Source organism: Macaca nemestrina, chromosome 7 (assembly GCF_043159975.1).
Source record: "Macaca nemestrina isolate mMacNem1 chromosome 7, mMacNem.hap1, whole genome shotgun sequence".
Lineage (NCBI taxonomy): Eukaryota > Metazoa > Chordata > Mammalia > Primates > Cercopithecidae > Macaca > Macaca nemestrina.
Window position 1 is genome coordinate 55,008,402 of NC_092131.1, and position 24,427 is coordinate 55,032,828.

At 37.5% G+C, this 24,427-nt stretch overlaps 1 protein-coding gene across 7 annotated transcripts in view; it reads left to right on the forward strand.

Annotated features, from left to right (window-relative positions):
- Positions 1-17,633, forward strand: part of LOC105481810 (DDHD domain containing 1) — a 123,098-nt gene extending 105,465 nt beyond the window's left edge. For 4 of the 7 annotated variants that reach the window (XM_011741553.2, XM_011741555.2, XM_071100168.1 and 1 more), the window contains 6 exons: positions 164-239; positions 2,742-2,891; positions 5,749-6,001; positions 7,021-7,212; positions 9,725-9,808; positions 14,650-17,633. In XM_011741553.2, coding sequence (XP_011739855.1) covers positions 164-239; positions 2,742-2,891; positions 5,749-6,001; positions 7,021-7,212; positions 9,725-9,808; positions 14,650-14,831 — 937 coding nt within the window. In that variant the 3' untranslated portion in view covers positions 14,832-17,633. The remainder of the gene's footprint in view (positions 1-163; positions 240-2,741; positions 2,892-5,748; positions 6,002-7,020; positions 7,213-9,724; positions 9,809-14,649) is intronic. The other 3 variants (XM_011741554.2, XM_011741557.2, XM_011741558.2) reach the window with 1 other exon arrangement.
- The last annotated feature ends 6,794 nt before the right edge of the window (positions 17,634-24,427 follow it).

Below are 24,427 nucleotides of genomic sequence, written 5' to 3' on the forward strand. Positions count from 1 at the left end.
TGTACTATGGCAGAGACGTTTATTAAATACTGTCAACCAGGATTAATGTGAGAGATAATGGTCCATCATCATCTGCATCTTTATACTTTAGTAAGCTAGCAAGCATCTAATATTTATGAAATTATAAATATGTATGTGTATATAATCTCATGCCCCTTCTTAGGCTGAAGGAAATAGAAGAACGGTTGCATGGATTGAAAGCATCATCTATGACACAAACACCTGCCTTAAAATTTAAGGTAAGGAAAGAGCAATGTGTTCTTCAACATTGATCTCAGTATTTTTTTAACGTCATTTGAAATATGCCGTTAGGATTCAAATGAAAGTTTATTGTTCTTTCAAAATAAATATTTATTCAACATATACTATATGTTGGACACTGCTAGTTTCTGGTTGTACAAAGAAAAGAATAGACAAGTCAGTTCCCCAGTCCTCAGGTTGTACAACACAGTATTATTAATGCTATTATCAGTATACAGAACAATATATGTACGAGAGGGAGGTTCTAACTTTGCCTGCAAAGGTTTACAAAGGAGTGATATTTGTACTTGGTCTCAGTAAATTAGATATTGCCCAGCAAAAGAAAGGAGAGATGCTATTCTGTGTAAGAGGAATGTCATAAACAGAGGCATGGAGGGGTATAACTTCATATACCCCAAGAAACATCAACTAATCTAGAATAGTGGTAAAGAAAAATAGAGACTGATGAGAAATATTTATTATTTAGAATTAAGAAATCAGAATGACCACTTAGTTGGTCAGTGGTGAGAAAACATCAGAGGAAGTAGATGAGTAATGATTCCAGGGATGGAAAGCTGGCATTTCAATGGGTGAACAATATATGACAAAAGCACAAGACAGAGGTGCACAGGGTTAGCTTGGAGCTGGGCGAGCAAACTTAGTTTAGCTAGAATATACAGGAGTCAGAACAAGGAGACAGTAAGAGAGCAGGAATAGCTAGAAATAATCAACTTGTATTTGATATGGGCATTGGGAAGCTTTGCAGGATTTTTAAGTATCATAATTACCTGTTGAAAGCAGTGTTTTAGGAAAATGTGGCAGAGGTGTCAGCATTGACTAGACTATCGGAAAGGACATACCCTGTAGGTGAATAACAAATAACTTGTTTGCAGTGTTAAATGGGAAATGTCATAAGTTTCCTAATACTCATTTCCTGTTGAGTATTTGCTCATGTCTAGTATACTATATTACCTCTTCTTGAAATGTGTTTCTTTTATCACAAGAACTTAACACACAGGTTAAGATGTGGAATGATGCAGAAATTGCTTTAAAACATGAGGAGTTTTTAAATTGAATCTATCTCCATTACTTACAAAGTGTTTAAGATATATATATACACACACACACGCACACACACATACACCATACATTTAAAACCTTATGGTAAGTTATAACATATTTTTAAAAGCCATAAGACTATGGTCTTTGGAGTAATCCCATTGTAGAATTTGAGTTTCATCTCTACCATCATTATTTTTCTTTTTTTGAGACGGAGTCTTGCCCTGTCGCCCAGGCTGGAGTGCAGTGGCGTGATCTTGGCTCACTGCAACCTCTGCCTCTCCAGTTCAAGTGATTTTCCTGCCTCAGCCTCCCGAGTAGCTGGTTTTACAGGCGCCTGCCACCACGCTCAGCTAATTTTTGTATTTTTAGTAGAGATGGGGTTTCACCATGTTGGCTAGGCTGGTCTCGAACTCCTGATCTTGTGATCCTCCCACTTGGGCCTCCCAAAGTGCTGGGATTACAAGCGTGAGCCACCGCACCCAGCCTATCAGACTTTTTATTCTCAAAAATAAACCAGGTTATGGCCAGGCACGGTGGCTCACGCCTGTAATCCCAGCACTTTGGGAGGCCGAGGCCGGCGGATCACGAGGTCAGGAGATCGAGACTATCCTAACTAACACGGTAAAACCCTGTCTCTACTAAAAATACAAAAAAAAAAAATTAGCCGGGCTCGGTGGAGGGCGCCTGTGGTCCCAGCTACTTGGGAGGCTGAGGCAGGAGAACAGCGTGAACCCTGGAGGCGGAGCTTGCAGTGAGCTGAGATCGCACCACCACTGCACTCCAGCCTGAGTGACAGAGCGAGACTCGGTCTCAAAAAATAATAATGAAATAAAATAAACCAAGTTATTTCCCACCTTGGCTTTAGTTCATTTGGTTCTCAGTCTGGAATGTTATTCTTTCCAGCACCAATATCCAGCCTCAGCTGTAGAAAGCTTTTTCGTCTTTTACTGGCCAATGCAAATGCTACCTCCTCTATAAAGCCTTCAAAGTTGGAATTATTTTTTTCACTCCCTTAAAGCATTCTTTCCCTCTGTTATGCACATATTTTATTCTGCTTTACCCACAGGACTGTAAACTTTGGGTGCAGAAGCTGTGCCTTATTGGTCTTTATATCCATCACAGCACCTAGCGTATTACTTCGCACAAAGTAGTACCTCGATAAATATTTGATTAGTGTATACAAATATTTAAGAAAATGATCCTTATCTTCCTTGTATTCAACTTGTGTTAGATTTAAAGATAATGAAGTATCTCATGGAAATAGATTATTCTAGAATGGTTAAGGGGTAGCAGAGCCCATCTGGATACCTCTTATTAAAAATGAATATACTCAGAGATAATTTTATTATTTGTATTTTGCCATATATTGTCATGCCCAAATTTTGTTGAAAAATAACACTTCACCATTTTTAAACTTTAAGATGACTTTATCATTTTAGGTTGAGAATTTCTTCTGTATGGGATCCCCATTAGCAGTTTTCTTGGCATTGCGTGGCATCCGCCCAGGAAATACTGGAAGTCAAGACCATATTTTGCCTAGAGAGATTTGTAACCGGTTACTAAATATTTTTCATCCTACAGATCCAGTGGTGAGTTGCAATATAGACTCTTTTTCTCAATGTCAAATTGTTCCTAAAAAGAATCTATCAGCTGTGGCTCACGCCTGTAATCTCAGCACTTTGGGAGGCTGAGGTGGGCAGATCACCAGAGGTCAGGAGTTCAAGACCAGCCTGACCAACATGGCGAAACCTCGTCTCTACTAAAAATACAAAAAATTAGCTGGGCATGGTAGTGCGTGCCTGTAAGGCAGGAGAATCACTTGAACCTGGGAGGTGGAGGTTAGAATGAGCCAGGATCATGCCACTGCACTCCCGCTTGGGTGACAGAGTAGTGAGACTCCATCAAAAAAAGCCAGGCGCGGTGTTCATGGCTATAATCCCAGCACTTTGGGAGGCCAAGGCAGGCGGATTGCCTGAGCTCAAGTTCGAGACTAGCCTGGGCAACATGGTGAAACTTCGTCTCTACTAAAATACAAAAAATTAGCTGGGCATGGCTGTAATCCCATCTACTCAGGAGGCTGAGGCAATAGTATCGCTTAAACCTGGGATGCAGAAGTTGCGATTAGCTGAGATTGTGCCATTGCACTCCAGCCTGGGCAGCACAGTGAGACTCCGTCTCCAAAAACATAAAAATCTATCTAAGACATCTTACAAGGTGCCATGGAATTAATGAATAACACTTCATTTATCTGATTATTAAACGTGTGTTTTGGTTAATTTAGAGCTCATAAGATAAAATACCTTAGAGATGGTCTGGTTATGTTGCATTTGTAATACAAGAACATAATGTAAAAATATTATTCCCAGACAATTAATACAAGAGACAGGAGTCTACTGGACTTTCAAACCTTAACCAATTGTAATACCAGTAACCTAGAAACCATAAATCTTAAAAATCCTGCTCTAAATACTTTTTTATCTAAAATATGCTACAATATTGGAATGTGTTTTGTAGGTTCTCTGAAAAATGAAAATATTCAAATATTAAACATCAAAATAAAACTTTATATTATAGCCTAATAGAATTGTAAAATGTTGGATTTTTCTATTCTCTATTATGTTTATGCTGTAAATATTTTTTTTAATGGAAGAACCTTGCATCCTGGTAAACAGTGTAATGCCAAGTAAGATTTTTAAACAAGAAAAATGTCCCCTTAAAACTCTTTGGGACAAGGCTGGTTTAACTGAATATTAAACTATTTTAAATAGCATTTATTCTCTGAAAAAAATAGCTTTATATAATTGTGGAAAGTCTTTTAAAGGATCCTTTTAGCTAGTACCAAATAAATATAACATTGACTAACCATTTGAATTTTAGAAAATCTCCCATATAAAGACTTACAACTGCTATATTAACTTCACTGAACTGGAAGTTTAATATAAGATTCAAATACAAACTGCACAATCCTGGCCAAGTTATTTCTGAGACTGTATCTTATCAGTATGATGTAGATAATAATATTTTGCCTTCTAGGATTGTTAGGATTAAGTAAAATATATATATACACCCAGCTAGACAATAAGCATTTCATTAACATATACTCATTTTATTCATGGTCTCATAACTTGAAAGTGAATTTCAGTCCATAGGTCTGCTCTGAGCCCTGTCCTTTGTATATCTTAAACTTTGTTGTAACTTTAAAGAAGGGTTCCAAACTCATACATTTTTATTATTCATTTTATACTTTCTCTGTGATTTTTTTTAAAAATTAATACTTTGTTAAATAGTTTATGTCAGAAAGGTGCAAGGCAGTTTTTACAAATGTTATCTGTTCTTTCTCACATCTCTGTAAGAAAGGAAGTGTTGGCCAGGCGCCGTGGCTCACGCCTGTAACCCCAGCACTTTGAGAGGCCGAGGTGGGCGGATTACGAGGTCCGGAGATCGAGACCATCCTGGCTAACATGGTGAAACCCCATCTCTACTAAAAATACAAAAAAAAATTAGCGGGGCATGGTGGTGGGCGCCTGTAGTCCCAGCTATTCGGGAGGCTGAGGCAGGAGAATGGCGTGAACCTGGGAACAGAGGTTGCAGTGAGCCGAGATCGCACCACTGCACTCCAGCCTGGGTGACAGAGTGAGACTCCATCACAAAAAAAAAAGAGAGGTGGTGTTACCTCCTTTCTACATCTCAGGAAACTAAGGGCTCCGAGACCTAGTGACTTGACAAGCATCATGTGATTAATAAGTGACAGAGGCCGGGCACAGTGGCTCGTGCCTGTTATCCCAACACTTTGGGAGGTTGAGGTGGGAGGATTGCCTGACCCCAGGAGTTCGAGACCAGTCTGGGCACCATAGTGAGACCCTATCTCCATCTTAAAAAATAAAATTTTTGAAAAATGTAAATTAAAAAGTAAGTGGTAGAAGCCAGAATATGAATTGGGGGATGCTGATGCCATATCCATTGCCTTTTCTGCTGTCTCATCGCTACTTCACATCAGACAGATGCTCTTATGTTGGCATCTGATTTATGCTGTTACTATATCAATCTATTTTAAAATAGAGCTAAGGTAGAGCTTAAATAGAGCTCCTAAAATATTAAAAATTGGCTTTGTTTGCTGTTTCCCAGGATTACCATCTACTACTACAACTTTGCTCATGAGACTAAATAAATCTAATTGTTACATGATATCAGACCATAATAAAAATATTTCTCTGAAAAATTAATTGATAGACATTATTAGCCTAGACTGTTTTTCATAATCTCATCATTAGACCAACTGTATATTAACAGTGAACAAATAGAAATACACGTTTGAAATAACTATTGTTTTTTAATTAAATTCCGTCTCTGAGGCTTACATAGCATGCAATAGAGTAAGAACAGTTTATTAAAATCCAAGCATTGTGCTTTAACACTGTGTTTCTTTGAATTTTTTTTTTAATCAAGGCTTATAGATTAGAACCATTAATACTGAAACACTACAGCAACATTTCACCTGTCCAGATCCACTGGTACAATACTTCAAATCCTCTACCTTATGAACATATGAAGCCAAGCTTTCTCAACCCAGCTAAAGAACCTACCTCAGTTTCAGAGAATGAAGGCATTTCAACCATACCAAGCCCCGTGACCTCACCAGTCTTGTCCCGCCGACACTATGGAGAATCTATAACAAATATAGGCAAAGCAAGCATACTAGGTAATTTATCTTAAGTATTCCTTATCTATGCATATAAGCACTTTTATAGACATAAAGTTTGGGGAACTAGAAGCATTCTATGTATTAGGAAACTCCCAATAGTTAATCCCTGTGTCTAGAATTAACTACCCTCCCAATGTTCGTATTTAAGGCCCAAAAAGCTCAAAGGTCTCTGATTAGATCAGATCTTATAGTTTTAGAATATGAGATAGCTGGATGGACCAGTAAAAGCTGTTCTAAGTTCCTCATTTTAATCTTGATCCTACCACTTGCTGCGAGATCTTAAACAAATAATATAGTTTTTAATGCTCTACTTGCTCATCTGTGAAATAAGAAAGCACTTGTGTCAGAGGGTACGCCTACCAACCAGTTCTCTGATCTATTCTAAAAGTCTCTCAAACTATGTGATTCCTGAGGGCAACAAGGATGTTTAATTTTTCTTTGAATGATCTCCAGTACTAGCACAGTGTTTGGCTGTATCACTGGAACTGGATTATGTGCTATTTGAATCTATCCATTGCCTTTGGTTACAAGTTGCCTTAATATAAAGTCCCACAAGGTGGCACTATAAATAGGCTTTATCTGCTGGACTCTTTTGCTGTTTCACTTTCTCATATTAATACATTGTTGATGGCTTTTTCTTACATATCCATTTAAATTCAGTAGTAAGTATATCAATAGTAAATCTATACTCATATCAATAGCATGGTTCTTTTATTAAAGATTTTAATCTTGCCAAATATTTTAATAAACCATGATCACTTGAATAAAATAGAATCTTGATTCCTTTGTTTATATATTCCTATGTTATATTCCTAGAGCTTATACAATTGTCTTTCTATTCACCATTTTTATTTAGAAACCTGCAATATAAGTTATAATTTTCTTATGTTCCCACCCTGGAAAAACATGACTAGGGTTTGATCCCTCTGCCAGTTGGCTGTAATTATGGGTGGTGCTCTTTAGCTTAGCGTGTGGTGTAATTCAACAGAATGACTACCCTGCTTTGTGAAATACAGGGGCTGCTAGCATTGGAAAGGGACTTGGAGGAATGTTGTTCTCAAGATTTGGACGTTCATCTACAACACCGTCATCTGAAACATCAAAAGACTCAATGGAAGATGAGAAGAAACCAGTCGCCTCACCTTCTGCTACCACCGTGGCAACACAGACCCTTCCACATAGCAGTTCTGGCTTCCTTGATTCTGCATGTTAGTTCATACATTATTTCCTTAAGTTTATACTGTATCTTTTAAAACTTGGGGAGGGCAGGGGGGAGGTATAAGATATTAATACTAGCTAGTCAACTCTAAGATCTAAAGTGTGCCTTAGCTTTGAAAGAAAAAAATGCTTTCCTTCTGCTTATATTTTTAACAGTAATTTGCAGGAAAATGCAGTTTTACTTTCTGCATTGGTGGATTAATAGAATATTAATAATTAGGGCCTTGTGGCACAGGGTCTTAAACATCAAACATAAAACAAATCTCTTTAGGGTAAGTACCCCCTGAAGTTCATAAAGTAGATTCTTACTAATATGATCTTCTCAGTCTCAAAAATCATGTAATTATTGCTTTAGATCTGTGCGGTATCTGGTCTTGAGACTTTAAAAACTGCTATACCAAAGTCATCCTGCTTCTATTCAAAGCTTAGAAATTTTATTGGATCTGCTGAATGGCTTCCAATTCTATCCCAGTTACCTAGTGTAAAGCAGATATTGAAAAAATGAGTAAATAAATGGATAGTTATGTTGGACTTAGCATTATAATGGATCTTTATTTAAGCTTTCTCCAGTGGACTTATAAAGTTTGAAATGTTGAGTAGTTGTGAAACACTAATACACTTAGTATATATTTACTTCCAAGAGTCTGAACTTCAACATTATTTTTAGGTGTCTAGTAAAATAAAACTAAAACATCAAGTCCTATTTTTTCATCGCCACCTATAAAGAAATATAAATTCTGAAACTAGCTACTCCTTTTCTGTAACTATAGCAGGGAGAAAACTTTTCTTTCTCTAGAAATTTTTTAACAGATTATATTTGTTACTTATCATGTTGTGTTCTTACTGTGTCTGCTACTCTAAATTGTAAAATGATGGCATTCATTGCCATCCATCCTTAGAAAGTTCAGGTGTGACACTCCTAGAGGCTGACTAATTCTTCCATAGTCAACTCCACTCCAGGATGAATTATTAATAGGGTTGAACATTCCTACTTGGGGAACAGCATTTTTAATTTAATTCTATCTGTGCCAGACTCGGTATCTAAAATTTTATAGTTGCAAGTCTGGAAAATTCTTTTTTAGACTTTGATATTTGCATTAAATATATTTTAGTTTTCCTATAAGAGTTCTCATACTATTTCTGACTTGTTTCTACTTAATATCAAAAATGTGACTGTGAAAATACAAAATTCTGTTGTGACATGCAGATGTCAAGAAAACTCTAACTCCTGAGAAAAATTAATTTCAAAGAATTTTGTAAGGTAGCAGATAAAAAGTCATGGTTTTCTGTAATGTCATTAATACACAACAGTAGTGCTGGTAAACATAGAGTGAGGGAGGGAGCAAGAAGAACAGGGGTTTAACCCCCCCAGAAAAAGGTAATGAAAGCTTATATATAGAATCTATAGGATCTGAGGGAATAAAACCTTTTTAGTTTTTTTTTTTCTGTTCAACGTCGTAATTTCAAAATAATAGAGAAACACCCAGTTTTTTCTTCCAGAACAGCAGTTAGTAGAAGTGCATAGCTGTATTGCATCTTTTTATTTTGAGAGCTTAACAAAATACATACTATGTCATTCTTACACATAAATTCTTTGATAGTCCAGATGGTAAATTTGTTGTCAGCAAGACGCAATGTGAAGTAATCATTGAGTCTTACACATATTCATATATTACCCATACTTAACATATTATACATATTACACATACTCACCTCTAGATATAGATATAACTATTAAAATTAGACTATTAATTATAATAAGATTCTGCCTTTTAAATCCTATTCCCAAGATTTGCTTTACTAATTATTTGGCTTGCTTCAATAACGCAATCTGTGTAATCATCATAATTTCTCGTCGTAAGTGCTGTGTCTTGGCTATATCGTGCAAATCATAAAACTTTTCTTCATTAAATCTTCTTTCTGAAATGTGGTCATTGTAACTAGGTGATTCTGACTTCCCTCCTTCCTTCTACTTACATTGGTTGCCTCATTTCTTCTAGATAACCTTTATTCTGAAGCTACCGACTTTGATTCACTTGCTATTTGAGGGTGAAATGGGGCACAGGCTTAGAATTCATGATCTGTTTCTTTATGTGAAGAATGAGTGTTGTCAATTGAAACCTATTTTATTTTCATCCAGTTGAAGCATCTTACATAGCTATTCTTCATTTCTTTTGAAAAGTCTAGACTTCTTTTCTAACATATAATGCAAAGATCTGTTTCTTTTAGCATTGTTTTGCAACTAGGTTAGGAACTAAATTAGCTATGAATTTGGGGAATATCTGGGTGTTAACATATTATGAGATTATATTTCAAGTTACTTATGCATACATTTTCCATGAAAGAGCTCCTTACAAAAATTTAGATGTGTACGACTTTATGTGTGCTAGATTTAGTCAACTTATTTGGGAGTGGTGTTCTAACTTTTGGCCACTACATCATTGAAGGCCATTTTTAATCATCAGCCAACGCTTTACAGCATCTTGTGTTTTTTTTTCACAGATTTCAGACTTCAAGAATCGTTCTTTAATCTCCCACAACTTCTTTTTCCGGAAAATGTAATGCAGAATAAAGATAATGCCCTCGGTATGGTATATGTCAGGAATAGCATTCAGAATACTATAAAAATGATCTACTTAGAGTTCTTCTGCTCATTGAAAAATTGGATCAGTTCTTCTATGAGATCAGCTTCAGTGTTACCATTATAGACTATTTTATGTGTATTTTCTTCCCATATGTTCTAATCTTAAATGGTAGTGGTTCTAAAACCTGAAAATTGAGTAGCCACTTAATGTGCTAAAGTATACTCATGTATACTTCTACAAAGAAGGAACCTGAAGAAAAGCATAAGGTCATTTTCTTTCTTCTTTATTGTCCTAAAGGCTCCAAAGAGGTTTGCTATTTCTTTTCAGTTAATACATTTAGATATAAAAGGGTTTCTAATAGTACAAGGAATGTAGTCATTCTTGGTTATTTCAGGTATCAGTAAATTTACCACTTAGCGTTGTAGGTATGTCATAGCTGATTGCTTTCAACACAAATATTTAATGTAGTTTAGGGGAGTACATTCACTTTAAAAAACAGTATTCTTAGATGTAAGAGATATTTTTAATCTCTTAATTTTCAGTATATTCTAAATGTATCACTATGGATTAACTTTAGCAGTTTAAAATTATTTTTATGACGAACTTCTGATTCCTTTTTCCACAGCTTCTCTTTTTTAAAAAAAAAAAAATACTGGATTTTGTCTTTGACAAATCACGTTACAGCATTTTGCGGTTTGTTTTTTGTTTTTTGTTTTTTTTTTTAATGTTTTAACCACATCTCATTTTACAGTTTCTTTATTTGATCACCAATTTTCATAAATTTTTTTCAATTAAAAAAAAAAACTCTTTTACTACTTCAGTTTGTGTTGATCTAACTCAGTGAATTCCCCTTAAGAAATTATCTTACGTAAGTGCTCTCTCTGGTCTCTGCCCAAGCCAGCCTCTTTCATAAAGAAAGAATTTTATTTATGTTGTTTGCATTTTTGGTTGGAGAAAGGAAAATTAATTCACTCATACATTTGTCCTGCAACCAAGTAGCCCATATATCCAATATCTCAAAACCATCCTACCTAGCTACCTAAGCAGTTAAACCTGTAATCATAACTACACAAAATGATTCTGGTGGTAATATCTATATGGCTTCTTTTTGCACTTCCTGTTTTTATTCACTCAACAATTGTTTACTTCACTGTTTACCTTGAGCCAAGAGACCATGGTAATCACTAGAAAAGATGAAACAAATTTCAATTCTGCCTATAAAGATGCTAGTGTGAAAATTATCTATTTTCTAGAGAGCATAAACTCTAGTAGGGAAGGTAGATAACTGCATAAGTAATTATCATATATGGTAGAATGTGATGAACCACAAAACAGAGGTATACTAAAGGACTCTCAGTTCTAAGGAATGAAAGATTGCTTTCACCTGGAGAAAGGTCTCAATCATTCATACGGAGAAATGAATGGCTAGATTTGTTGGACCCTTCACAATTTGGTTTGACAAAATTTTCTAGTCAAAGTCAGAACTACTCTGTTTTAATCATTCCTGGTTTTTCTCAAGAAAACTAACATATTTCCCTTCGTGCCCCATGCTTCCCACCTCTGCAGTTTTACTCATGCTGTTTGTTCTCCCTGCAATGTCTTTTCATCTCTACATGTCCAAATCCTCCTCCTTCCAGAGAGCCTTTTACGATTTCTCCAGGTGAAAGCCATCTTTCATTCCTTAGAACAGAGAGTCCTTCACTGTATCTCTGCTTTGTGGTTCATCACATTCTACCATATATTATAATTACTAATTACATGTCTGTTGACAAGCCTTGTGCACACAATAATTCTCTGATGAAAGCACACTACTGATGACACTTGACCTTCACACTATGGAGATTCCTTGATTGTCAAGCACTTCCACATGGAATGTGGCAGATACTCTACTTTGGAGAACAGGGAAAGAAATAAGCCCATGTATGTGACACCCCAGAAAGAAAATAATCCATGTTTTAAAACAGTTTAAGCAGAGTTGATGATTGTTTAAAAACACAGTTTCTTTTCTCATTTTTACTTCTCTTCAACTGTTTAGAAACCTGATTCTTTTTTTTATGGATAGAGAAATTCTGTCACTTGGGCATTCCAGAGAGAAAAAGGAGTGATGATTTTATGTTCTCCTTTTTTTTTTTTTTTTTTTTTTGACCTAGCTCAGCTAGAGAAAGCAGGGAAAAACTACCAACCTGTATGACAACACCCATTCTTGAGATGGTAATAATGAGAAAGTAGGTCCTAGGCTACTCCATGTAGATTTGAGTCTACTTTGGCCAAGAGCTGATCTCACAACACATATAGAATGGTGCTGCCAGATAGACCCTCACTCCCTTGGGAACTCCGTGATCTACCTAAGAGAGAGAAAAGATGGAACATAGGCCCACCTAGTTTCATCCATCCACCTGTATAACCAACATACATGTGAGGTCCCCTGCACTGACAGCCAGACTGCCTGGAATAAACTTCTTCAGGGAGGACAAGAAACTGAAACAGGTTCATCAAGTACAAGCTAGCTTCCTAATACCCATTTTGATGGAGACAACCTATAGATAAGTATAGAAGGATAGAGGGAGCCAATCTGGTTAGTGACACCGAGTAAAGTCCCTTTAAGTGATAAAATGATACGGGCACATAATATAGGACAAGAATGAAATTTAACATTTGAGTGTCTACTCAAAGGCAGTGTTGTAAGACAGTAATAGCACATTAAGAAGAATTTCAGGAACATAAAATCAAAGTGGAGCCAAATAACACGTGTTATAAACAGGAAATATCTTCCTTTCTTTGACTTAAAAAACAGAATTATAACTGAAAAGTGTTGGACTAGGAAAACATTATGGAGTGGCATTTGAAAGTGAATTCTTAAAAATTATAACTTTGTGGTCTTCACTAATATTAACACATTTCCCATCTGTTTTTCATCTTCTTTTTCCTTTGTAATTCATCTTGACTCATCTTCATTGTGCTTGAGCATTCCAGTTTCTTGTTCTATTTTTATCTTCCTGTCTGTTGTGTCAGAATGTACCTACAAATCTAATACAAATGTCCCATGGAATACAAAAGATTAGGACATTTACTAACTCACTAGTCCACATGGATTTCAGCTATTTCTGACTTGTTATTGATTAGCTTATTGTAATTTAAATTTTAAAATGCAGTCCAGGCCAGGCACGGTAGCTCACGCCTGTAATCCCAGCACTTTGGGAGGCTGAGGCAGGTGGATCACAAGGTCAGGAGTTCAAGACCATCCTGGTCAACATAGTGAAACCCCATCTCTACTAAAAATACAAAAAAATTAGCCAGGTGTGGTGGCGGGCACCTGTAATCCTAGCTACTTGGGAGGCTGAGGCCGGAGAATCACTTGAACCCGGGAGAGGGAGGTTTCAGTGAGCAAAGATTGTGCCACTGCATTCCAGCCTGGGTGACAGTGCGAGACTGTCTCGAAACAAAAAAAAAAAGCAGCCCAAAAAACTTAGTAAAAATCCCAGGTCAATGTATTTCACAAGTATTTTATAACCTAATTGGTATTTATACCACTTAAGTGTAAACCTTCTCTGAAAATGTGTAGCTAGATTTATGAACATACCTTGTAAGAAGAGCATAATTGAACAGAAAAAATAACAACTGTATAAGCATTTTTAAATTACCAAATGGTATTTTCACAAAATACCTATTTAAAATAAGCATTAACTAAGCATTTATATGAAGTATTTCCCTAGAGTATTATGATTTCCTATATATGATTGCCAAATTCCCATTATAAATCAAAACCCAACTTTTTCTCCAATCTCCTTCTTAATTTGTGCCAGTTTTACTCTTAAAATCCTTGTGGTGCTTGTTCAGGGGCAGACTTTACAGTGTCTGGTTGGTAACGATTTGAGTATTTTTGTTTTGTTTGTAACATAGACCCTTCAGAACACTGTATGGCTTATTAACAGTCTTAAAGGATTCCTAAAGATCAAGATGTCATTTTTCTTAAGTGTTTATCTCTAAGGATTTATTAAATGAGTTCACTGAAATTATCTTAGAGCCTTGATTTATTAAGGTGATTTTTCTCTAACAGGTATTGCAAAGACTTTCTGTGGGTTTTAGAAAATAGTTGATTGAATTCACTGAATTGTTTGTGGACAGCAGTGTTACAAGCAAAGTCCTTCCTCCCAAGAATCACCACTGCTCCTCCCCGTTTAACTTTCCCAGCCACCCTGCATGTTCTTCTTTTGTTGAACAAACACTTAATGAGCATTTGTATGTCCCAGGCACATGTTAGACCCTGCTGATTGGATGGAGACTAGGGTTTATGGGGGTTGCCTGTGAGGCATTCAGCCTAGTAGAGAAGAAAGCATTCTAGGACTGTACACAGATGGTTATCTTCTAACATATCCCCCACACAACCAGTGGATATATAGGCCCTCCCTAAGGAGGAGATTGAATGATCTCTTGCACTCCCACGGGCATTATTGCATGTAAGCCTGGCCCTTAAATCTTCAAGAGGGGTGTTTTCCTTATTTTACAGATTAGGCACAAGGATTAAATGGTAATGCCAAGTTTTGAAAGCAATATTTTTAACTCTGAAAATATTCTATGATATACCAAGTGATTTTTTTTGTCTTCCTTTATTATTTCATATTAACTTTAGCATACAAAGGAAAGAACTTCACAAATAGAATCCTATACTACTGAGACTCTTTTAAGTGTTTTTCTTATAAGATGATAATGGAAAGTCACTTTTTTAAAAAGTGACAGAATCACTTCTATTTAGCTAAATTTTTACTCTCAACTCTAGTAAGTCTATATAGAACATATTTTATTGTAATCTGTATTCATTTGTTTAACTTCTTTTCTTTTTAGTGGAGTTGGATCACAGGATTGATTTTGAACTCAGAGAAGGCCTTGTGGAGAGCCGTTATTGGTCAGCTGTCACGTCGCATACTGCCTATTGGTCATCTTTGGATGTTGCCCTTTTTCTTTTAACCTTCATGTACAAACATGAGCACGATAATGATGCAAAACCCAATTTAGATCCAATCTGAACTCTCGAAGGACATGAATGGCCTAAAACTGATTTTTTTTTCCTGTTAAAATGTGTGTGTCAAGATATGGAGATTTCAGGGTTAAAGTATATTTTAGTTTTGTTTAGGGCAACAGATATTTGAATTTAAAAGCACTTTATTTAAAAAAAAAAAAAGTTTTCAGTTCTGAAGAAGTTATTTACAGTTTCTATCATTCTAATTATGAGTCTGACAAAACCTTCTCCAGAGAATCAAGCAAGACCTGGATGTGAAGAAGGTTTGGGTAAATTGCATGTAAAGGCTACAAATCACAATCTGATTCCTCCCAAATATAAAGGCATATGGAACATAATGTATTAACCAAAGTATGTTATAAATTAAAAATGATCAAGGTTCAGCATATTCTATATGGAGATCGCAAGGTGGTATCATTGTTTTAGATTTCTATGAAGGCTTTCATTTTTACATCCCTTTGAAAAAATATAACAGATTTAAAATGTTTTGAATTTAACTTGTTTAGGAAAAACTAATGCTTAAAACAATATTTGAACTACTGTATTTATAATTTATTACCTCTAATTGCTTTATTTCAATGTATGAGACATGACTTTTAATGTTTGCTTTGAACATAATTTAAGAACCAGATTTATTTTCTATAGTGTTAAACCCTTTTTTCTCAGAACTCCATCTTTGTACTCTTCAGATGAATATATAGACACTGTGGCATACATTATTTTCTTTTTTCATTAAAAACTTATGGCTTCATACAACACTAGTTCAATTTTTTAAATAAACTTTTTATTATGTTACATGTACTTCAGGGAAAGCTAAAGTTTCTCTAAACTTGACACAGAGTACTCCATAATGGGTACATTTCATTAGCTTTATTAGAAAACTAGTAAATGCTTTTGAATAGGTAGTATGACAGCTGTTTTAAATGTGCAAACATTTGTGTACCAAACAACATATATGAAGGAATGGGATGCCACTAACTAGTGCACATTGTTTCTAAATGTGCCATTGAGACACAAGGCACAGTAAGTCAGGATTCTGAGGCATTGGAAGGGTTTTCTTCAGCTGTAATTGTTTCCACAGTGCTTTTCATCTGAGGGGCTCAAAGTTTAAGAGGAGTACATTCAATAACCCATGTACTAGCTCCTTGAGGTAAGTAAATAAATCTTGTTCTCATGTTACATGTTAATACACCAAGGCACCAAAACATTTAAAGTGCCTTGAATTAGATTACATCACAAATCAGAAAAGCTTGGATTGGGCTGGTCACCATGGCTCACGCCTGTAATCCTAACACTTTGGGAGGCCAAGGTGGGAGGATCACTTGAGCCCAGGATTTCAAGACCAGCTTGGGCAACATAGTGAGACCCCCTTCTCTGCAAAAAATGACAAAAATTAGCCACTTGTAGTGGTGTACACCTGTAGTCCCAGCTACTCGAGATGCTGAGGCGGGAGGATCACCCGAGCCCAAAAGTTCGAAGCTGCAGTGAGCTCTGATCGCACCAATGCACTCCAGCCTGGGTGACAGAGCCAGACCCTGTCTCTAAAAAACAAAGAAAAGCTTGGGTTGAAGCCAGACCATACTCTTTTATATGCTGTTCAATGACTTAATTCACATGTGATCTTTAGTAGTTTGCAAACAATAACAACAGAAGTTGCAATTCATAATTAGGATAAATGACCATGAACCCAGTGTTTCCCTGCTTGATTTCTAGGTTCTTGGATTCTCACACAAAAGAGGAGTTACCTAGAGGGGATCAGTAGCCATCCCTGTTGCACACAACCCTCACTTCTGAGTGGTTTCCACTAGGTTCCACTTAAGGTGCTGTCTTTTCTTATCTTGCAAGGAATTGCTTAGCTTCTCAATAATCATTGTCAAACTGGGAGCAAAGTTGGTCAGCTGTATCTCTCACCTCCTCCTTTCTTCATAACATAGTAGAATCTGTGACTTACTTGTAGGTTTTACTTAGCACTTCAGTACTGTTGGCTGCTTTGGCCTTTTGTTGAATTTGCACAACAACATAAAGCACTTGTTTTTAATGTTTAAAAAAAATTCCAAGGCTCCATGACCAAGTATGTGACTCACTAAGAAACCCTTGCTATAAAAGGCTTTTGATGAAATCTTAGCAAAGCTAAAGTAATCTCTAACTTAGAGATTCCTATGAACTCAGGTCATTTTCATAGCCTGTTTATTTTGTAGATCTAATTTAGTTCTCAGGAAAATTAAACTCATGCTATATGACTGTATCGTTAAAGGTACTTGAGCATATGTTGCTGTAGGTGGTATGACACTCAAATGCATAAGAACTTTATGGGATTTATTCGTAACCACTAGAATATGAAGAGCCCTTTTTACCTGAGAAGAGTGAAATTATGTCAAACCTTTTAATTTGATATCACTGAGTAAAAGGTATGTTCCTATAGCCATGGGAATATGCCTGCTTTCTTTTTTTCATATGGAGAAAACAGTCAAATTTAACCATCTGGAGTTTATTTGAATTCTTGGAAAGAGCAATATTCGAAACCTTTTCAAAAATAAGATGTTCTGGACTACTGGATGGATGTTTTGTTTTCAGTTCATTATTTCATCAGTAGAGATGGTGATTTTGGTTTTGTAGTATCCTTGTTTCTATGTCTGTGCATGTTAATATTGGATGTATTTGTATATACTTAATATACAGACTGTGTGTCATTCTGGCTTGATTAGAAGCTAAGTCAGTTACTGAGTAACATTTTGCAACTTTATTCCAGCAAGTACTAAATCGGCCAAAAAAAGTTTTGTTTTTGATACCATTAAAATTTTATTCTCTATTTTGTGTACATGCTATGATGATTCTCCCGAGTACTGATTAGATCACTGAACTTTAGTTAGGTTCCCAAGAATTATTGACGGTTAGAGTAAGAATGTCTTAGATTAAATCTAGCTTTGTTTTTACTTTAAAATTAGTCTTGCTAAGCCTTATGTTCATACTTTCTTTTCAAGAGTAATTTTGTTTATAATCCAGCGTTACTGTATTTTAGGACACAATTTAAAAATACACTGGATTTTGGCCAGGTGTGGCAGCTCATGCCTGTAATCCCAGCACTTTAGGAGGCCAAGCAGGGAAGACTGCTTGAGCCCAACAGTTGAAGACCAACCTGGACAACATGGTGAAACCCAGTCTCTACAAAAAATACAAAAATTAGCTGGGTGTGTTTTCACACATCTGTGGTCCCAGCTACTGAGGAGGCTGAAGTGGGTAGGATTGAGGGGAGGTAAAGGCTTCAGTGAGCCAAGATTGCACCACTGTACTCCACCTTGGGTGACAGCTGAACCCTGTATCAAAAAAATATATGTATATATGTATACACATACACACACACACACACACACACACACACTGGATGTTCTCATAACTGCTCTTTTGTATGTGAAGCAAGCCTTAGGAATCTTATGTTTTACTTCTTTCTGTTAAATGGCATCTGTTATGTTTTGAAGTACTCACACTGAACATGCTTCATGCTGAATACTCACACTAAAGGCCTCATATGTGTAATCATTCATCCTTAGTCTCTTTTTTCTCTCTGTGTCCTCATTGGGAGCTAAAGCATCCTAGTCTACAAGAAACTTAACACACCATACTCCAGCTTTGCATCACCTAACCAGTAGACAAAAGGAAAAGAAATTGTCAGTGCAGTATCAGAGCTGGTGCCTCTGTTCATTCCAGTGTTAGTACATGAGCCCCTTCCAGTGGAATCAGATCAAGCCAAGAAATTTTACTGTAAAGTCTGTAGTAGAAGACAAGTAAATAAATTTCTTTTTGATCAATTAGATTGGTATTTCTCTCTTCTCAGCTAATGAGTAAGGCATGTGGACAATAGAGAAAACTAATTTGAGTGTATGTATTAAAATTGCTCTTCTAAAACAACGTAAGATATTAAAGATCAAGGCAGAGCAAAAAAGAATGTAGCAATCATATGCTAGAAAAAGAAAAATCATATGCCGGGCGCGGTGGCTCAAGCCTGTAATCCCAGCACTTTGGGAGGCCGAGACGGGTGGATCATGAGGTCAGGAGATCGAGACCATCCTGGCTAACACAGTGAAACCCCGTCTCTACTAAAAAATGCAAAAAAAACTAGCCGGGTGAGGTGGCGGGCGCCTGTAGTCCCAGCTACTCGGGAGGCTGAGGCAGGAGAATGGCGTGGACCCGGGAGGCGGAGCTTGCAGTGAGCTGAGATCCGGCCACTGCACTCCAGCCTGGGAGACAGAGCGAGACTCCGTCTCAAAAAAAAGAAAAAGAGGCCGGGCGCGGTGGCTCAAGCCTGTAATCCCAGCACTTTGGGAGGCCGAGACGGGTGGATCACGAGGTCAGGAGATCGAGACCATCCTGGATAACACGGTGAAACCCCGTCTCTACTAAGAAATACAAAAACTAGCCGGGCGAGGTGGCGGGCGCCTGTAGTCCCAGCTACTCGGGAGGCTGAGGCCGGAGAATGGCGTGAACCCGGGAGGCGGAGCTTGCAGTGAGCTGAGATCCGGTCACTGCACTCCAGCCTGGGCTACAGAGCGAGACTCCGTCTCAAAAAAAAAAAAAAAAAAAAAAAAAAAAAAGAAACTAAGTTTTACTAAACTGTGTTTGGGGTAGTTGACCTCTGTAGTTATTCTGAAGTTTTCTATCCCTTATCTGTATTCTTCTGTCATTCCTGTGCCTCAAGGCTCTGCCAGGAATCTGATGGTACTCTGGCTGAACTTAAAACGTAAGAATCTCAAAGGTCTCATTTAGTAAATGTTAGTGCTGAGTTGGTGACAGCCTGGGTTATATACTTTCGGTCTTCAGTAGATGCTTGTGATAGTTTTCAAAGAACTGTAAAATTTCTGGGTTTGTACAGATTTTTAGAGATCATTTAATCTAACCCTGTTATAGTATCATGTCAGCATTTAAATAGCAGTAAAGGTCATGAAAAGTAAAGTGAAGGGCAGCAGACTCCATGAAAGACTAAATACAGCGACAACTGAGGGAAGTAGTAAAGTAAAAAATATTGATGGAATTTTAAAGCTGGAAGGGGCATAGAGACCATTCTTTTCTAAATAGTATTCTGCAAATATTAACAGGTGTCATGTCAAAAACTAAGTTTAGGAATTGACAAATTCAAAAATTTCCCTTACAGCAGGGCTTTGGGAGCCTTTGCTACACTAAATGCTCTGTGAATCTATCTGGTGCTGCGTGGGGGCCTCCAAATTTATTTAACCATATTTTTTAATTTGGCATTTACCTAGAGAAATGCTATCACATTTAATTCCTTAATTTTACAGTTTCACCTCCTCATGTGATTCCTTCAGTTGGTAAGTGACCAATTCCACCCTATACAATCACATGGCCAATCAATGACAGAATCAGAATTAGAACCTAGTCCCCTGATTCCCAACTATGTCTTATATCAGACTGTTTCCCCTAATTGATAGGAAACTCCTCCTAAAGGGCAGAAACTGCCTGTCTTCATTTTTGTCCCCCACCCCCCCCCCCTCCACACACACAGCTCTGTAATCTCATCCTTTACTCAACAAGCTGTTAACACATGGCTATAGGCTTGAGTTCCCAGTTGGTCCCTTCTTCCTTCCAGACTCTCATAAGAGTACACTATCAGGTCTGGACAGACTTCCTCTTATGCCTCAGATTCAAAATACCTAGGAAAAAGAAAAAGAAATACAAAACAACAAAAAGAAAATCAAGAAAAAAAATTAAAATGTCCAGGAAATATTTTGTTAGTTTTCTATTCTGGTGACAAATGCAAACTTAAGGAAACAAGTTACACAGTATTAACTAATGTTTAACATTCCTTTCCGTAGTGTTTATGTGTTGGCCTTTTATCAATTCATGACAAATAGGTCACTTCCAAAACTGTTTCAACATAGGTTAACTCAGAAATTTAAAATTTAAGTACTATCCTTTTTGGAGACTACAAGAAGAGTTCTTACTTTTGTGTTTTGTTTTTTGGGGTGTGTGTGTGTGTGTGTGTTCCCCAAAAATAGTCCCTTGGTAGATTGTTAGCGTGAACTTTTCCTCTGCCTTTGTGTTTGAATAGGGGTGGGTGCATGCTTAGTATTGTCTGCTACCTTATGGTTTTTCATTTATATGTAACATGGTACAACTTGCTTCCTCTCCACCCAAGAGTTGTCAGGATATGTTGGGGAATATTCTTTAGGAAGATTACATCTGGTCTTCTGTTGGAGTAAGATGAAAAACAAGTATGTTAACACTCGACCTTTAGTGCTTTCTCCTGGAAGACATTGAATATCTAGGAGCGTCACTCATACCTTCCCTTGACTGTACCCACACCCACCTTGGTCCCTGCTTGATGTCTCAAACTTTTTGTTTCCCTTTGAGCTTCATGACAAAAAATTATAACCATTTTCTGGTTCTAAGGCTGCCATAATCCCAACGTTGCCAGTAAGAAGATGGAGAATTTTTGCTCATAGGGACATTTCTCAGAAGCAGCTGGCACCATGACTCTCCTGAGACCCTTGTTTCCTTTCTTTCAGCTCCTGAGACTTCTTACGTTCACTCTCCCTAACACTACTAAAAGTTGTCAGTGACTGCAATCACAAGTCTCTGAAGGCAGGCTTTTTCTTTTTCCTTTTCTTTGTTACTTCTTATTTTCAATAGCCAAGGCAGGTTAGTTTTCTCAGGATCTTCGGTTTTACTGAAGCATGCATTATTTCTGTTTTCTCTGCAGTGATCAGTTTGGATGGCAGAAACTTTAAACTTTTATTGTAGCATTGTCCAATTCTGATTTTTCTCAGCTGGAACTGATGCACGCACATTTAATAATTTCGAAGAAATGAGAGGTAAATGTTTTATCCTGCATTATACTGTGTTTCTCTAGCTGAATTGATCTGTTATCTTGCTCACCCGAAAGAAGTAGTTGTGCCCTACAGTGAGCAACCTCAGACTAGTCTGTTCTAAGCATTCTGGGGAAAATAATCCTCATCATACAGTTCGTGGTAACTCTTCCAAAAAGTTTATGAAGATTAAAAGATCTCCCTATTCATCAGCTATGGCTACCACATTCCGTTCTACTAGGAAGGCTGGTGGCCACAACTCCCTCTAAAACATCAGAGGATAAAGTACACTTATATATAAGAAAAGATAGGCATATTCTGATTATGGTGCATTCACAATTTCTCAGTCCAGACTTCAGTCAATGACCAAAGCTCTGAGGTCTTCAGGCTAACTCTAAGAACCTGTGCAGATAGAGACCTACTCCTACTACATTTCCACTCACCTTCCCATTCCCCCACCTTTGCTACCAAAGTGACTTAAAAAGTCAAGTTTTAGGTGCTTGTTTTTTAAGAGTCCAGGAATTTCAGTGCTGAACAAAAGCAATTCCCTGAGGTGGTACTGACCTTAGATGAGAAATAAGTGGCCAGGTTATAGGGACTACATATAGAATTGAGATGGGACAGTGTACTGACTATTAGGGGAAAGAAAAGGTAAACATGTGAAAGGAAAGACATTTGTGCATGATCATGACAGTGTGACAGCTTAGACATTTCAGAGGCATTGTTTCTGAGAAAGGGGATAGGGACACATCGGTCTGAAGACAACCAAAGCCCTTTGATGATGCCGTCTGTCACTCAAGGCTCCCCACAGCCTGCCCAACCTGACTCTCCTGCCTGCTTCTCCTCTGCCTACCTTCAACAATCAAATTATATTTTTGCTAAAATAAACTACATTCCATTTGCCTTAAAATGCTTGCATTTTAGTTATTGTAGTGGCTACCTGTTTTTGTCTGCCCAGCATCCTATTTCCCCTCCTTTTGGATCCTCTCCTACCCAATTCCATACGTCTTCTTGAACCCTTTCCTGCTCCTAGTTAAAATTATTTTCTGCTTTGTGTGAGTCCCTGTAAGCACCAACAGCTCAATCATAGCACTGTGCACCATGGCCAGGAGATGAGTACATGACTCAGATCAGACCTTATTTACCACCCCATAAGCCACAGTGATTAGACAAGAAATAGGCACAGGACCCTAACAAGACAGGGCAGAAGCCTTCCATAGGATTTTATTTGGTGGCCCTGATGTGCAGGGAGCCTTCTATGGCTGTTAAACACAATCCAGTGGCACATGGGGTGATATGAGGATGGAGCCATCCATGGCAAAACTCCACCCTTTCCTGGGACATGGATTATGTGCATCTGCCATGAAAAGGAAGCCTACACAAGAAATGAGCCAATGTTCCTGGAGAACTGAAGTGAGTATCGCCTCCAGATCAGTTGTACTTTTATTTGCTTACACTATTCTGAGGTGGATCTCTGTCTTGGATCCAAAAGAGTTCAAATTAATAATCATTTAACAAAAAATTACCTCCATATTCCTAATGGAGTTGTCTTTGAAGATAATGTCTTGTGATCCCCTGGTTGAAATTAATTACTGCTTGTGAGCCCCCATTAATGATGTGTTCCTTTCCCCATTGCTTGTTTGTATCAGTTTTGCTGAAGATCTATTGGCTGTAGGTGTGCAGCTTTATTTCTGTGTTCTTTATTTTGTTCCATTGGTCTATGTGTCTTGTTTTCGTACCAGTGTCATGCTGTTTTGGTTACTGTGGTCTTACAGTTTGAGGCCACATCTGTGTGATGCTGCTGACTTTGTTCTTTCTGCTTTGGGTTGCTTTGGCTATTGAGGCTCGCTCTTTGGTTCCATCTGAATTTTAGAATAGTTGTTTTCTAATTCTGTGAAAATTGTCTAACCTCTGTGGAAAATGAAGTTGGTAGTTTGATAGGACAGCATTGATTCTGTAAATTGCTTTGGGCAATATGGCCATTTTTTAACTATATTGATTCTTCCAGTCCATGAACATGGAATGTTTTTCCATTTTTTGGTTTCATCCCTGATTTCTTTCTGCCATGTTTTGTAGTTCTCCTTGTAGAGATCTTTCTCCTCCTTGGTTAGGTGTATTCGTAAGTATTTCAGTTTTTTTTAATGGCTATTGTAAATGGGTATTGGGTTCTTGATTTGCTCTCAGCTTGAACATTATTGGTGTATAGAAATGCTCCTAATTTTTGTGCATTGATTTTGTATTCTGAAACTTGACTAAAGTTGTTTATCAGGCTAGGAGCTTTTGGCAGAGTCTTTGGGGGTTTCTAGGTGTAAAATCGTATCAGCGAAGAGAGCTAGTTTGATTTCTTTTCCCAATTGGATGCCTTTTATTTATTTCTCTTGCCTGATTGCTCTAAGTTGAATGAGAGTGATGAGAATGGGCATCCTCTTCTTATTCCAGTTCTCAAAAGGAATAGTTCCAGCTTTTTTTTTTTTTTTTTTTTTTTTTGAGACGGAGTCTTGCTCTGTTGCCCAGGCTGGAGTGCAGTGGCCGGATCTCAGCTCACTGCAAGCTCCGCCTCCCGGGTTCACGCCATTCTCCTGCCTCAGCCTCCCGAGTAGCTGGGACTACAGGCGTCCGCCACATCGCCCAGCTAGTTTTTTGTTATTTTTTAGTAGAGACGGGGGTTTCACCATGTTAGCCAGGATGGTCTCGATCTCCTGACCTCGTGATCCACCCGTCTCGGCCTCCCAAAGTGCTGGGATTAAGACTTGAGCCACCGCGCCCGGCCAATAGTTCCAGCTTT